The sequence below is a fragment of the Mixophyes fleayi genome, chromosome 1 (assembly GCF_038048845.1).
Source record: "Mixophyes fleayi isolate aMixFle1 chromosome 1, aMixFle1.hap1, whole genome shotgun sequence".
NCBI lineage: Eukaryota > Metazoa > Chordata > Amphibia > Anura > Limnodynastidae > Mixophyes > Mixophyes fleayi.
The window spans coordinates 365836960-365853569 of record NC_134402.1 but is presented as its reverse complement, the minus strand read 5'-3'; the positions used below and the strand labels follow the sequence as shown (position 1 = coordinate 365853569).

General features: G+C 41.5%; 1 protein-coding gene across 1 annotated transcript in view; it reads right to left on the bottom strand.

Annotated features, from left to right (window-relative positions):
* KREMEN1 (kringle containing transmembrane protein 1) overlaps positions 1-16610 on the bottom strand; it is a 151697-nt gene that overhangs the window by 12461 nt on the left and 122626 nt on the right. The window contains exon 6 of the mRNA XM_075178549.1: positions 3547-3879. Coding sequence (XP_075034650.1) covers positions 3547-3879 — 333 coding nt within the window. The remainder of the gene's footprint in view (positions 1-3546; positions 3880-16610) is intronic.

Sequence of the window (16610 nt, the reverse complement as noted above, 5' to 3'; positions counted from 1 at the left end):
AGATCGATGGGAAGATAAATGGTGTACAGTACAGAAAAATACTGGATTAAAAAACCTGTTGCGCTCTGTGAAAAGCTCAACCTGGGGAAGAAGTTTGTCTTTCAACAGGAAAATGATACAGAGCACACTACAGGAGAAATGGCTTAGTAGCGGTGGCTTAAAATGGAGGGAATATATGTCCTTGAGTGCCCCACTTTAATCACATTGAAAATCTGAAGCAACACTTCCAATTTGCTTCCTGTCACCACTCCTCAACTAACTAATTTTAATAGGAGTGTGCAATATTGCTCCATATCAGGGTTTAAATCCAGTAGATACTGCCGGGGTGTTTGACCAAATTGGAGAATACTTATTAAATTATAAGATTTCTTTTTGTTATATTTTTATTACTATAGTTTACTGAAGATGAATGGGTGAGTCACCAAAAAAACATTTTAAAGAAAAAAAAAACAGGTTGTAAGTTTTTTAAGTGTGGAAAAAGGTATGAGGTCTAAACACTTTATCCGTGACATATGTAACACTGCAATTCTATAACCATACTTGCCACTCTCCCGGAATGTTCCCGAGACTCCTGAAATTCGGGTCAGTCTCACGGACTCCCGGGAGAGCTGGCGATTCTCCGGCATCTGGCCCATCTGCCCACTTCAATAAAATTAGACCTGGAATGTATGGGCGGAGGGGACAGGGCTACGTGATTCGCGTAATTTTGGCCCCACCCTCAGTGATGTAATGCTTGTTTAGGGTCTTTAAAAAAGACCCAAAACAGGCATTACGTTACCGGGGGCGGGGCCAAAATGACTCAAATCGTGAAGCCCAGCCCCCTCTGCCCATACACCCCTCCTGCCCTCCAGAATCTCCCGGACCCGGCCAACATAAGGTTGGCAAGTATGTCTATAACCTATGGTCTTCCATGATGTTCTCATCTCTGGCGTGAGTGGGTACAGAACAGCCTGTAGCCAATCAGATCATCAGAAAGCTCAAGGAGCACAGCATCAGTAATATGTCAGTGAGTATGCTGATTTTCTGGGAGGCAGTGATCTCATCTGACATTGGGACATGACTGCATATAGCAAGGGCATTATAACAGTTTGCTGAGGGGAATTGAGGCAAGCAGGAAGCCACAGACAGAGTTATTTGATGACTGGATCAGGTCACCCAAAAACACAGCGTAGTAATCAAAATGATTTTATGGTAAAGCAAGAGAAGCAATCTGAAGATGGGGTGTTATATTGCTCCATAGTTCAGCTAGCATCTATCTAAACCAGCAATTGCACTAGACAGAGTGGTACAGCCTAAATATAGCAAAATCACGTTCACTTTTATGTGACAGACTTGGATAAAACAATTGCCTTAACACTCAGTTATACTGTAAATGTTTTAACATTCCAGATGCATTTGTATATATAGGTTTTTGTGTTGCTATGAATAGTATAACAACTAGAGGTTATTTAGCCCATTATAGCTTATAGGATGTTTATATCATTCCTAAATCGCCTTCAATGGAGCTGAGCTGGTGATGACAAACTGACCACAGTGTAGAGTTAATGCACAAACATTCCAAGAAGTCCTGAAGTCACCAGGAATACACATAGATGAAGGATGATCCCGGGGGTATGGAGGAGACCAGCATCAAGCCTCCCAGAGCTCCCTGAGCTCCAGAACTATTTTCTAATGGAAAATAAGTACAGTTTTATCCCAATAGTGCACATAATAATTCCATTCCACCAAAATATATATTTTCAATCAGTGGCAAAGTTACCCTACTGTCAGCCCAGAATAAATCTCTAATATCCTCTGTAGAAGACTTCTTAGTCTAAATTACCACAGTAATCCTCATACCCCAAGAATTTTGCAATAAATACCAAGAGCGTCTCCCAGGCTTATTAGAAAGTCCCTCAATATACTGCCAAAGTTGTACTAAAGTGTGAAGTGGTTACAAATAAATAACATATTATAATGTGCCTGTCTGTGTCAGCAGGAACAGTATCAGATATCCATTATATAAAAAATCTTGAAAACAATATCAGTTATTACCGTCATGTGAAATGAATCCTACAGACTCTAAACATGTAAGAATAGTAGGAATTCATTTTCTGCTGATGGAACAGAAAATCCTTGGTAACCAACCTGTGTAAAGGACGCCAGGTGGGACTTTAAAGACAGATATTTATGCTTGGCTGGTTACCTGGAATGCTGCCGTTCTATTGAATATGGGATCATTCTACAGTCTTCTTACAATAACACCCTTAGATACCAGACAATAATGTCCTCTACAGCTGCCGGTTCCTTCTTTTTTATAGGTAGGGAGGGGCACATTGAAGGATAATTGACCCCACAATGGAGACCCCTCTCAAAGAAAAGGGAAACTTTACACCTCGGATGCTATTGAAAGCCTCCAACAACAGAACACTTTGCAGCTTCCACACACATTCTTCTAGTAGTAAAAGACCAGACTTGTTCTACTCCTGTGTAGTTTGAACAGCTGTTAAAACATACATGATAAACCTTCCCGTCATGAACAATAACGATTATAGGAACACATGTAAAACTGTATATTCTGATTGGTACAGTATACCTTGTACTTTAATACTTGATACTGTAATCAGATGTGTTTGTTTCTTTGCTTTACACATTGCACACCCCTGTTTTATTTCAGTAGGGCTGAACTTGACCTGAATCCGCCTGTCAGGCAGTTCCCGCTGTCTCCTCGGGACGGCCGCCTGCGTCACTGCCCAGCGCGTCTGGTTGCCTGGAAGTTCCGGCCGCCCGGCGCGGCCTTCTGCGCATGCGCGTCCCGTTGCTGAGAACAGCGCTGCCACCCACTACATTTCTATTGGCCCCCTGGACTTTATAAGGCACTTCCTGTCACTACACCTGTGCCAGAATATCAGGTCTTCCTGCCTCCAGCGTTTCTAGTGTGTTACCAGTTTCTGCATTGTTCCTGACCTTCCTTGTTTTGCCTGTGACCTTTCTGACCCGGACCGTTTGACCACCCCTATTTGGATTTCCCTTTGTACTGCGCTTCCTGAACGTTACTGACCCGGCTTGTCTCATCATCCCTCTGGATATCCTTGTGTACCTCTTACTACCAGAACGTTACCAACCCGGCCTGTCTGACACCTCTTTGTATCTCGCTGTTGACTCGTGGGAGGACCGCGACCTGCGTGTCCCTGCAGCTGAGTCCATACCTCCTTGCGGGGGTCCCTGGTGAATACCAGGGGCACGTTAGATTCCGCACTTTCCTCTGAGTTGCGCCAACAATAGCAGGCACGCAATATAGTTGTGACACCGCTAATACCTGGCAAAGGATCGGCCCAGCCACTCACCCCACTTGAATGTTTTTCCTTTGCCTTATAAGGACATTAGCTAATTTAAACTTCTTGGTATGTGTGTGACATTTTACGTTTCTCTGTAATCTGTCATATTGTTGTCTTTTTTTAATATTTATAAATATATGATGTCGGTCAAACACCTCAATCGTAATCCCTGATCACTTTTTCCCCTTCCAAAACTATACCAACCAGACAATAAAAAAAAAATAATTACCTTGGTATACAACTGAAAATCCCTGGGCCTGATTGAAGCGATCAGAAAAGAAATACAAGATGACAAAGTCTAATGAGATATTGAAGCCATGTGTTGGGTGGTTCCTGCCATCAAAGCGAACCAGAACCTGCTTGGTATAACCATCCAGCAGCTCCACCATATCTCTTGAGTCTTTGATGTCAAAGAAGGTAAAGTTAAAACGGATTGAAGAAGCTCCTTGAACTTGTATTGTCCAATAACAGGCTTTTCCTGATCCGTAAGAGTCTGGAAAATCCGGCGAGTAGATAACAGCAGAATCCTTGGTGTAATTTCCACCACAGGCTCCAATCAGTGCTAAGGAGAGAGAAAAGATTATTAACACATTACCTTTACACAGGGTGTTAAAACTACATCACACCTAGAGGAGTGCAGAGTCAAGCTGCTAGCACACACCATATTCAATTTCATTACCACCAGTTTCAAGATCATGTTGTTAAAAAAAAAAATGAACTCCCTACATACCCTACACAAGTAAACATAGGTAGGGGATCTATTATCCAGAATGCTTGTGTGTCTGCTGGGTAGTAGGAATATAGATTGCAAGCTCTACTGGGGCAAGGGCTGAATTGAATGATTACAAATTCTCTGTAAAGCACTGTGTTATATGAGCGCAAAGATTACTCTTGCCAATGTTACCAAATCTGCCTGTTCCTGTTTTTTCTGCCTATGTGCCACCACATAACAAAACCTATTTTAGTTTTCTCCTGCAGAAAGGTCCATGATAGCAAATAGTACAATCTTTGACAATATTGGATACTGGGAGACATATTAATAAACTAAATAAAGACTAAATAAACTAATAAACTAAATAAAGATGTAGGGTCGTGTCCTCGGATGAGTTATCTGGGCAGAGATGTGAAGTGCATGCTTGCTGTAACAAATATCTATTGACCAATATACAGATAAGGTGCATACAAGACACAGCGGCTGGAATATATCCATGATAGTTGGAATTATCCAGATATTTTCTGCATAACTTCATGTGAGGTCTGGTTGACCGCAAACCAAAATTCCCCACAAAACAGTTATAATATAGTAATCTTTTATTGTGTCAAAGTTGACATTTCAGTAGGCAGCACTTTTATTTGAGAACAGATTGTAGGGATCCAGTTACCACTAGGTCATTGTTCAACTGCCTTTATATAATATATTAAAACTTCTACATCATGGGTTATTATGCCTTTTCAACCCAGGTCCCTTATGAAAGGATCAATAATCCCCAATTCGGAAATATTCAGATATGACCATTAAAGTATAGTACTTTGATCAATTTTAACTTGACTTTCCACTGCAGCTCTGCAGTAAAGTATCATCTACCCCAGTGATGGCTGACCTGTGACACTCCAGGTGTTGTGAAATTACAAGCCCCAGCATGCTTTGCCAGTAGATAACTATCTGATAGCTGGCAAAGCATGCTGGGGCTTGTAGTTTCACAACACCTGGAGTGTCACAGGTTAGCTAACACTGATCTACCCTCTCCTTTACAGACAGCCGCAGCTCCAGGACAGAGTCCTGATGGGATCCGATGTAGGCGAAAAAAGATGACTTTGCAGGCATTTCATTTGCTGTCACATCACTAGCCCTGGCCCTGTGTATTAATCAACCAATCCACACAGTGCATTCCAGCAAAAAAAGACTGCCCAGCTGTCAGTCATTGTCAGCTGGTCAAATTAAAGACATTTTGAATATAATTGTATATGTCATGAATTATATATTATATGCATCCAGTCCGAGGAGTTACTCTCATCTTAGTTTGGGGCTAAGCCGATTCAATCAATGCATCCTGCTACGCCTCTGCTACAAAATCTCACTCCCCCTATTTTTAAAAGCTGGTGTTTGGAGGCTCATAATAATCTAAATCAGTAAATGAAGAAATGTGGCAGAAACTGGTGCACTGATTGCTGTATAGCAGGCTCACCCACTGGGTCCAAAGCTTGACATGGCTCTTAGTTTTCTAATTTAATTTGCCAAAAAAAAACTATAGTCTCACAATCATTTAGATTGGAAATTCTGCCAAGTTGTGTGTGTATGAATGTTTTACAGGACTTAAACGGTCATATAAGAGCACAAAGACTCCTGGGATTCAGCTCCTTTTCCACCATCAGCCTCCATCTCCACCCACATGTGCACCAGTCAACGCCTGAGTAGTAAATACAGAATGTCGCACACTTTGTATGTCATCAGAGGTCAAAGGTCAATGAATGCACCATGAAGGGCAGTTTCTATACAAAATGGCCCCCAGGGCGAAGCACTAAAATGCGTAGTACATTGTCTATGCTCCTCCCACTAAATCTGTTCATGGCTGGTATCATGGAAAGGCGGTTGATAATTAGCCTGGCCCAGTTCCCCTGTGTCTGGATTGAACTTATCTGGAACAGATACAGAAGGGCATTTCAGATGCAAATTGAGGGCTAAGGTCCCATTTTTATTGCAGGATTAGCCCCCTGAAATGTTGCTCATTACATGTGTCTCTACTATCCTTTATCAATAAACACAGGACTATAGCCCTAAATTGTGCCTAGATTACCACTCTGTATGTTCTCTGCATATGCTCTATCCAGACAGATTCACATTTAAAACAATGATCTGCGTATAAGTCAAGCCAATGATGTAGCCCCTTGCACTAGTTCATACTTCCCAACTCTCCCTGAATGTCAGGGCAACTCCCTGAAATAGGGCTTATCTCCCTCACTCCCTGAAGAGTCTGGCATTCTCCATGATGCTGAGCCAGTACAAGACGTGGTTAGCTTCGCCATCTGTGGCATGATGACACTGTTCAAAAATTGTGTCTTATGTCCATGTATTGATGCCTATGGAAGTGGCCATTTTCATGGAGACCAAGATTTAATCATAGACTGACAGATAAGACAACATGACTTCAGTAATGGAGACAGAAATGTAAAACACACTTCAGTCTCCAGAGATTCATTAGCTGCTTTTCTTTAACGCATAGTTGCCTACTCTCCTGGAATGTCCGGGAGACCCCTGTATTTCTGGGAGACCCCCCTGGGAGAGCAGGGCAACCTCCCTGTTCTCACCCCTGCCATAGGGGGTGGGGCCTAATAACGCAAATATATCATCTTAGCCCCGCCCCTGCTGTAATTGGCCAAAATTGTGACAATCATTTAGGGGGTGGGGCCAAAATGATCCAATTTGTCAAGCCCCGCCCCTACACACCCACCTCCCCCAGGATCTCCCTGAAGCCAACGAGGAAAAGTTGGCAAGTATGTACTAGTCTTTCACTTGACTCAGTCTATTGGCATAGGTAAAAGAGCTGGAGTAACTTTGTTTCAGCATATTTTATGTTTTGCAGCTCTGAATGCCCAGTATAAAATATCATCATCATCATCATTTATTTATATAGCACTACTAATTCCGCAGCGCTGTACAGAGAACTCATTCACATCAGTCCCTGCCCCATTGGAGCTTACAGTCTAAATTCCCTAATATAAACACACACTCACACACAGACAGAGAGGGAGACAGACAGAGACTAGGGTCAATTTTTGATAGAAGCCAATTAACCTACCAGTATGTTTTTGGAGTGTGGGAGGAAACTGGAGCACCCGGAGAAAAAACCACGCAAACACGGGGAGAACATACAAACTTCACACAGATAAGGCCATGGTCGAGAATCAAACTCATGACCCCAGTGCTGTGAGGCAGAAGTGCTAACCACTAGGCCACTGCCTTGTATAACACAGCTTTATGCACAATATATAAATAAGCAAAGAATACCTACCCATGCCTTTAGTATACAGTACTTCTCTATCACATGCCCCCAGTGTATAATAATGATCCTATGACTTTAATTTTCAACATACTATACAGATCCAAATGTCCCAGTATACTGTACAGTTCCACACATGCTCAGTACACAGCACAGTCACTATGCTTTAACTATAGTACAGCCCCCATTGTTTCAATGTGTACAGTACATTTTTTGTTTATATTTTATCTTTTGGCTATAAATTATTGTTTTTTTTAATAAAATATAGTAGTCAAAGAAGTACTTGTAAAAATAATAATGTTAAAACATGATTCAAACAAATTGTATGAGTATTATTTACACAATATTTAAGTGTCATGGGGAGCTACCTTAAATTTCACAGAAAAGCATAGTTTTAAGTCCTACCCACAGGTTAAGAACTCATGTTCTAAATCATACTTACCAACTGTCCTACTGTATGGTCCAAATCACTCTGGATGTCATGTATGAGACACACTCAGTGTGTTTCATAAGTATCAGGACACAGGTAGTGCTGAGGGCAGCACAGTGGCCAAGTGGGGTCATGAGTTCGATTCCTGACCATGGCCCTATCTGTGTGGCGTTTGTATGTTCTCCCCGTGTTTGCGTGGGTTTCTTCCGGGTGCTCTGGTTTCCTCCCACACTCCAAAAAACATAATGGTAGGTTAATTGGCTGCTATCAAAATTAGAGATGGGCGGGCTCGGTTCCCCAAGATCCGAACTCGCCCGAACTTCGCCTATCAGAGTACCTAGCCTGCTCGGCTCGGTACTCTCCCGCCCATTCGGATTTGAAATCGAGGCAAAACGTCATTGTGACGTCGTTGGATCTCGGAGCTCGCGATATTTGAAATGCATTAATACCCGCCTCCACAGCAATCCATCGCCATTTGACAGAGGGAGAGAGCAGGGTTAGGTCAAAGGCTGTATTAGAGCAGGGACAGAGCAATTATTGTATACCTTATTCCTTCAATTATTATGAAATTTTGCTAGCAATTGTTAGAGCAGGAAGAGACGAGGATAGAGTAGGCATTTTTTTTGAATATTTTGCACTACAAGTGCTTTGGGGTGTCCCATATTCCCCAGTGTGAAACAATAATTTTTCTGGCTGCAAAAAGTCATATCTAGCAGCACTATCCATTGAATATTTTGCACTACAAGTGCTTTGGGCTCATTAAAATGGATTCAAAGCAGTCTACATATGAGCAGGATCAGCAAGCAGGTGCTGGCATCAGTCCTGATGGTAGTCTTCCCTGTACGTCATCTGGTAAAGCCTATGTAAAAGTACATAGTCTTTTTAAAATCAGGGAAAAAAAACACACCCAAAAAAAAATAAGTATACTTATACTTATAAGTATAAGTGTAGGGTGCAATCTACCCCCAAATAGGAAAGGGACTTGGAGCATTTCTATTACACGTACAGTCTTGAAAGGCTACTGTTCTGTCAATTTCACGATAAGGGTAGGGTGCCATACACAGCCAGACGCCATACTGCCTTTGTCCATTTCTATTTATATTCTACAGTCTATAACGGCGGAATTTTTTCTATTTTACTACTAGTGGAGAGGGGGTCTGATACAGACAGAAACCAAACTGCCTTTGTCCATTTCTTTTTATATTGTTCAGTCTATGCAGGCTGCTTTTTTTCTATTTAACTACAAGTGGAGGGAGGGGGGCTCATAGACAGCCACCAAACTAGCTTTGTCCATTTCTTTTAAATAGTACAGTCTATGCAGGCTGCTTCTTTTCGATTTAACTACAAGTGCTTTAGAATTACCTTACTTATCCAAGAAACAGGTGGAGCACTAAATTAGGTTAAAAATCAAATTTTTTTGGCCTAAATTAAACAAAATTGCAAAACAAAACCAAACAAAACCAAAACCAAAACACGCAAGGGCGGTTTTGCCAAAACCAAAACCAAAACCTGAAGCTAATCCAGATCCAAAACCAAAACACGTGGATCAGTGACCATCTCTAATCAAAATGGACCCTAGTCTCTGTGTGTGTGTGTGTGTGTGTGTGTGTGTGTTTGTTAGGGAATTTAGACTGTGAGCTCCAATGGGGGCAGGGACTGATGTGATAGAGTTCTCTGTACAGCACTGCGGAATTAGTGGCGCCATATAAATAACTGATGATGATGATGATGATGAGTGATGTTTGTAGTTCTATTTCATATCAATGTGTAGCTTGCGAGCAGGGCCCTTTTACCTCTCTGTCTGTATGTATTACCCAGTATTGTTTTATTAATGTCTGTTCCCAATTGTAAAGCGCTACGGAATCTGCTGGCGCTATATAAATAAATTGTAGTCCACTTGTGGTGAATTCAGTTGATTGGACACGATTTTCAAAGGCACACACCTGTCTATATAAGGTCCCACACTTGACAGTGCATGTCAGAGCACAAACCAAGCATGAAGTCAAAGGAATTGTCTGTTGACCTCCGAGACAAGATTGTTTTGAGGCACAAATCTGGGGAAGGGTACAGAAAAAGATCTGCTTCTTTGAAGGTCCCAATGAGCACAGTGGCCTCCATCATCTGTAAATGGAAGAAGTTCGGAGCCACCAGAGCTAGAGCTGTCCGGCTGTCTAAACTGAGCGATCGGGGGAGAAGGGCCCTAGTCAGGGAGGTAACCAAAAATCTGATGGTCACTCTCTCAGAGCTACTGCATTCATCTGTGGAGAGAGGAGAACCTTCCTGAAGGACAACCATCTCTGCAGCAATCCACCAATCAGGCCTGTATGGTAGAGTGGCCAGACGGAAGCCACTCTCTAGTAAAAAGCACATGGCAGGTCGCCTGAAGGACTCTCAGACCATGAGAAACAAAATTCTCTGGTCTGAGGAGACAAAGATTGAACTCTTTGGCGTGAATGCCTGGCATCATGTTTGGAGGAAACCAGGCACCGCTCTTCACCAGGCCAATACCATCCCTACAGTGAAGCATGGTGGTGGCAGCATCATGTTGTGGGGATGTTTTTCAGCGGCAGGAACGGGGAGACTAGTCATGATAGAGGGAAAGATGAATGCAGCAATGTACAGAGATATCCTGGATGAAAACCTGCTCCAGAGCGCTCTTGACCTCAGACTGGGGCAACAGTTCATCTTTCAGCAGGACAACGACCCTAAGCACACAGCCAAGATATCAAAGGAGTGACTTCAGGACAACTCTGTGAATGTCCTTGAGTGGCCCAGCCAGAGCCCAGACTTGAATCCGATTGAACATCTCTGGAGAGATATGAAAATGGCTGTGCACCGACGCTTCCCATCCAACCTGATAGAACTTGAGAGGTGCTGCAAAGAGGAATGGACGAAACTGCCCAAAGATTGAGGCTGTAATTGCTGCCAAAGGTGCATCAACAAAGTATTGAGCAAAGGCTGTGAATACTTATGTACATGTGATTTCTTAGTTTTATTATTTTTAATAAATTATCAAAAATCTGAAAAAAACTTTTTTTACGTTGTCATTATGTGGTATTGTGTGTAGAATTTTGAGGGGAAAAAGGAATTTATTCCATTTTGGAACAAGGATGTAACATAACAAAATGTGGAAAAAGTGAAGCGCTGTGAATACTTTCCGGATGCACTGTATATCACAGGACAAATGTCAGGACATCTAGTACCATGTTTTGCTTAGCAAATGTCTATGTAAATGTATCATCTAAATATTTGCAATGTTGAAAGGTTTAGGAGAACCCTGATTTGACATTTGCATAACTGAAATTGTTGACTTTAAATTTATGCTTCAGTATTGCAAAACATTAAGTAACATGTAGTAGATCTGCCAAAAATTGTGGGAGCGATCACAAAAATCTTATTGTATCCAGACAAACTTCCCAACAATGCTAAGAATGCAAAACTTAAAGAATCTGACAGTTGCAAATGTATTTGTGCAGATTTGAGGTTAAAACTAGTTTTGTTATCCCAAATTTACTGTGATGAAACGGAGGCATGGTATGACAAATCATACAGAAGAGTGCCTTGTCTGTAAATATCTATTTTGAGTTAGTGATCGTTTATGCCAATGTGTGTTTGAAACCTTTTACGTGTAGAATGAATTGCAAAGAATTCAGTTCAAGCTCCTTACCCTCACTTACAAAGCCCTTATCAACACTTCTTCCCCTTACATCTCTGGCCTTGTCTCGAGGTACATACCCAATCGGACACTCTGCTCTGCCTCTGACCTCCGCCTCAATTCACCTCTCATTACCTCCTCCCATGCTCACCTCCAAGACTTCTGCCATGCTGCCCCCAATCTTTGGAACTCCCTACCCCACCTCACTCAACTCTGCCCCACCCTTCAGTCCTTCACACACTCACTCAAAACTTTTCATGCTCATCTAACCTACCACTTCCTAACCATTCTATCCACCTCTTCCATCGCCTGCCCTCTCAATTTCTCTCAGTTGGTCTGACTATCTCTCACCACCCCTCCCTCTAGAATGTAAGCTCTCACAGGCAGAGTCCTCTCTACCCACTGTCCCATTTCTGTCTACTGTCTGACTCCCTTGTATGTCCCGTGTTTTTGCGAGCCTGACTTAGCCTGTATTAGCTTCACCTGACCCTTATTAAAGACTGTATATCCGTGCGGTATGGGGGTAATAGTGCACACCAGGGTCGGACTGGCCCGCTGGAGGACCGGGCTATCCCCCGTAGGCCCAGACCCTGATCGCTCCCCTCTTCGTTGGTGTGGGAGTGGAAAACTTGAAAAAAAAATACTCACGTGACCGCGGCACTCCGCGACTATTAACTCTAGTGCTACCAGCCTACTGCTGGTTGCATAAATATCGGGGGGAAAATTGCGTGGGGTCCTCCAGATTTCCATGCAACCAACACTAGGCAAACCAGCAGGGTGGGGGGCACTATAGCAGGGGGACACGCCGCAGGGGGACACGCCGCAGGGGTCCTCCTGCCATTATGACAACCATCCCCAGGCTGTTCAGCACTGGGCTGCAATTCCCTAGGGAGTGGGGTCCACAAAAAAACGTGCAAGCCCAGCCTCTAGGAACAACCAGCCCAGTGTTGAAAGCACTAGGGCTCTTCCTATACCCCTGAGACGGTGGGTGTAGGGTAATAACAGCAACGTGTGTCCCCCTGCTATAGTGCCACCCACCCCGTCTGGTTTGTCTAGTGCTGGTTGCATGGAAATCGGGTAGACCCCAAGATTTTTTTTTCCCAATTTTCACGCAACCAGCAGTAGACTGGCAGCGCTTGGGTTAATAGTCTAATTTTTTTATTTTTTTTTAAATCATTTAATGTTAAACTTCTAGAGTCACCCGGTCCTGCACCTGTATAGTCCAGCAGTGTAACAGTGATGTGTTTGCTAATCTCGCCTCTAGAAAGCAGTGTGTTGTATCTGGCGATTTTGATTTCAAACTCGGGCGAGTTTGTACAATCACAGCTTCATACATTTGGTGACTTGTATAACATTTGGTGACTTGTATAGCTAGAGTACGAAAAAAATCGAGATAACGATTTGTAGCGATTTAGAAAACAGCGATTCTGATTCCGATTTTACATCAAATTGCCACTTAATACATCGGCAACTATAAACGCGCCTGAGAAGATTGCTGGAAATGCAAAATTGCAGCTTGATACAATTACCCCCTAGAGTATTGAAGAAAATGGAAGATTGCAACTTAGAACCTGTTAAGATAACAGTTTTAGCTACCTAAAACATTGCATACAATGTCAAATACATTTAATTCTACCATGGTACATGAACTTTTACAAATATATAGCTTGTAATTTTGCTTTAGTTGACATCTACAAAGAGAATATACTGGTCAAGGAGAATTTTGATGTCATAGATTGACTATTCCTTGTTAATGATCCATGCTCCTCTTAACAAAATAAAATCATACATTAGTTCAATACAGTGGTCACAGACAGCACTCACCCGAGCCTGTCTGTGTGTTTGTCAATGGGGTACACACAGCAAACCCACCTGGTTTGTCTAGTAATGCTCAAAATACCCTTGTTAAAGCACATACTTCCTATTAATTTCAAAACACTGCTACCACCAGGTGTGGTTGTAGAGCTGAACAATTAACGGAAGCCTTAGCTACGCCTTGCGCTATCTGAATCTACAATCAAAATTTAAAATCATCTAGAGAGTCATCAAAAGTAAAATAATACCCTTCATTTCAGTTATGCATCACTATATATGAGCAAGCTTAATTAGCCATGTATAATGTATAAAAATTAAGATAACAAAATGACACACAGTAATATAAAATTATGCAATCAAGGAAATAAAAAATAAAGCAGAAGTACAGAAATAGAAAAAAAAAGGTACGTAAATTCATATCAGTTTCGAGAGTACACAGAAACACGGACCATTTGCCCAACACGATTGGCCTTCAGAAATATGTCAAAGATACTTTGCCCTCATGTTGGTTTTAAGAGATCAGCTTCACCTCCCATCAGCCCTTTGAAGTCACTCAGAAAGAAAGTGTATACGCTAATAAGGGGGTGCTTCACACCACTGGGTATGAATGAGTCTATTCAGGAATAGCCAGAATTTCTTATAAAGTTTTCTATTGAACATCACAGAATCATAATAAAAATTGCAATTGACCATGTGTAAATTTACCAATGGATAGATATGAAACATCACTATAAAATATTTATTATTTGGGTCAATACTTTGTTTTATTGTTTCCCGGCCAGACAGACTTTTCTGCTTAAGGTATAAGGTGTAGTTCATTCTTCTGAGTATGAATATGTTCAGGTATTTGCTCAAATAGCAATGAAAAAAGAAATGGTTTTGATATTTCTTATGTCAAATGATAGTCCTGTCCATGTGCACTGAATTCAGTATGTACAGTCATAAATGTTTCTGACACGTTCTGATAACTGTGCTAAGGAGATGCTCAGCCCACTAACTATAGCTATGACACAAGACATGATGAATAGTAGGGGTGCCTGGCTGTGGCAAACTATCGGTTCATATGTTAGCAAAGATAAATGAACCCCTTTGTTATTAGGGAGTTCAGAAATGACAAACAAAGCATATTTTAGATATTTGTAAGCCATGATATCGTCATAACTATGACAACTGTAACCTCACATTGTCCCATTCTCAGCATGAACAATAACTCTAAAATCCCCTACAATTATTTCATACTTTAAATTAAGCAATAATGTATTAATCACCTTAGATTTCCTGGATGATGGCTACATTGTCCACATTTATAACATAACATGTATTGTCTTATCAAAAATGTATGCATGGAAGCTTCTTTTTGGCTGTATACACTAAAAACAAGTCATTCTAACTTGCTGAAACTATTACTTGTGAGGCTGTAAATGTACATCCTGTCTGTGTTGTGTGCATGCCTAAATTCAGACATTCATTTCGCATTACTGGCTTGAACACATTTTGCTGATATGAGTAAGGAGTAGACACTTTTTTTTCTTTTTCGTGGGGAGAAAATGCCTTTGTCCCACTTATTGTCAAAATGCAAGTTTATGCTACCGTAGGAATGCCAGGTCAGGTGCAAATTATACTTGGCAAAATGACCAAAATCACTGAGTGACGAAATATGATTGAAATCCAGTGTATGCCACCCCGCCCACTTCTACTAAACCCCAGACAACATCCTTCTGTTCTGGTTCCATGTCCCAGCCTTCAAGGCTCAGAACCAGGATCTAAATTCAGAGTCACATACTTGACTTCCCGCAAATCGGAGGCGTGTGTTCACCACAGCTGTGTCCTTCTCCTCAAATGTTCTTACTTAAACTGACCTCTAAGTACACAATGGCCTGCCTACTCACACTAACAAGACTGAACTGCATTGTTCTCACAGGCAGGCCTTGTGGAGACTGGAAGCAAGAAGCAGTAAATGTTTACTAGAAATGAGGGTACATCTCTACCGCAATCTTGTGTGGCTTTTGGACAACAAGAATTTTCACAGGACTTGTGACAAATCAAGTTCTGATCCAGACCTCTTTCTTTTGTCAGGGTGAAAAGTTGCACAAAACATTTAAAAAGGCTAGAATCATTTCCCACATTAGAAGTACATGGGAACAATGGTTGGATCCATTACAGCCACATTACTCTATTTGCACACATAATATTTGAACCAAAATTGCCTTTAGTTTAGTTACAGCAATTAAAATGAGATTTAGCAGTGGATTGACAAAACAAGAGAATGTATCGTTATCATAGAATATTAATTGGGTTAATAAAAGAAGTCACTGACTGGTACCACTATGATTGTGGGGCTTTTTTATTGTTAGTCCCCCAATAACGCTGATGTTTTTTCTTGCTGGATAACTAGTTATTACTGCAAATTTTTTACCCCCCAAAAACCCCAGAGCTTTTTATTTTTATTATTTTAAGTTACCGCTTCGCTGCGCCCGTCTTTCCAGATGTGTTAAACGGCTTGGGCTTTCAATTCTACTTTATTTAAAAAAAAAAGAAAAAAAAAAAAGAAAAGCACAAAAACGTCTATGCATTAAAAGAAGCTTCATTGAAAGAATGATTTTGGCTATAACAGAGTAATTGAGCAACACTTGTTACATAGGTGGTGATAATTGGTAAGTAGGTTTTCCCATGCAAAATCCTTTGGTGTACAGGGTCAAATGAAAAACCCTACCAATAGTGCATCTTACCCTTAGATAAATCTCTCTCTGTATAAAGTAACCATAGGGCCATGAGAAACATTTTAAAGATATAACATCTTCTAAATTAGAGATAGGAGTAAATCCAGCTGGAAGGAAGAATTTTACAAATTGGCAAAACCATGTTACACTGTAGGGGAGGGGGGCGCTTTAAAATGTGTGAACAGATTTTGAGTTGCGTAGCAGGGAGCATCTTATCTCAACTGTAAATCTCAGTGTAAAAATAAAAGACATCACATTCTCTTCCTTTTTGTAACAGATAGCTGGGTTCCAAATACAGCAATCCTGAATATGATAATAATTATAATGACTGATGAATGGGATTTGATTAGGAGTCTGTGGTGCCGCTTGGCTATAGTCAACCAGACTGGGATCTCCTCCAATGTATGGCTGGCCATCCTTGCCATTGTGCAACATGTTGTTTCAAAATGCCTAAGTTACTCCAGACTGGAGTAAGTCTGTACCTTCTGGTCGTCAGAACACAGTACTGCTGTGTGTGTCAGGAACGGGAGGGAGCGGGAGTAAGCAGCCTGTGGCAGAGGAACCAGGAAGAGGTCAGCTGCTTCTTCACTGAGCTCTTCCTCCAGGGCCCCATACATTTGAAAACGGGGTTACTGCCATAAAAACAGTATTGTCATCAGCGATAACCCCTTGATA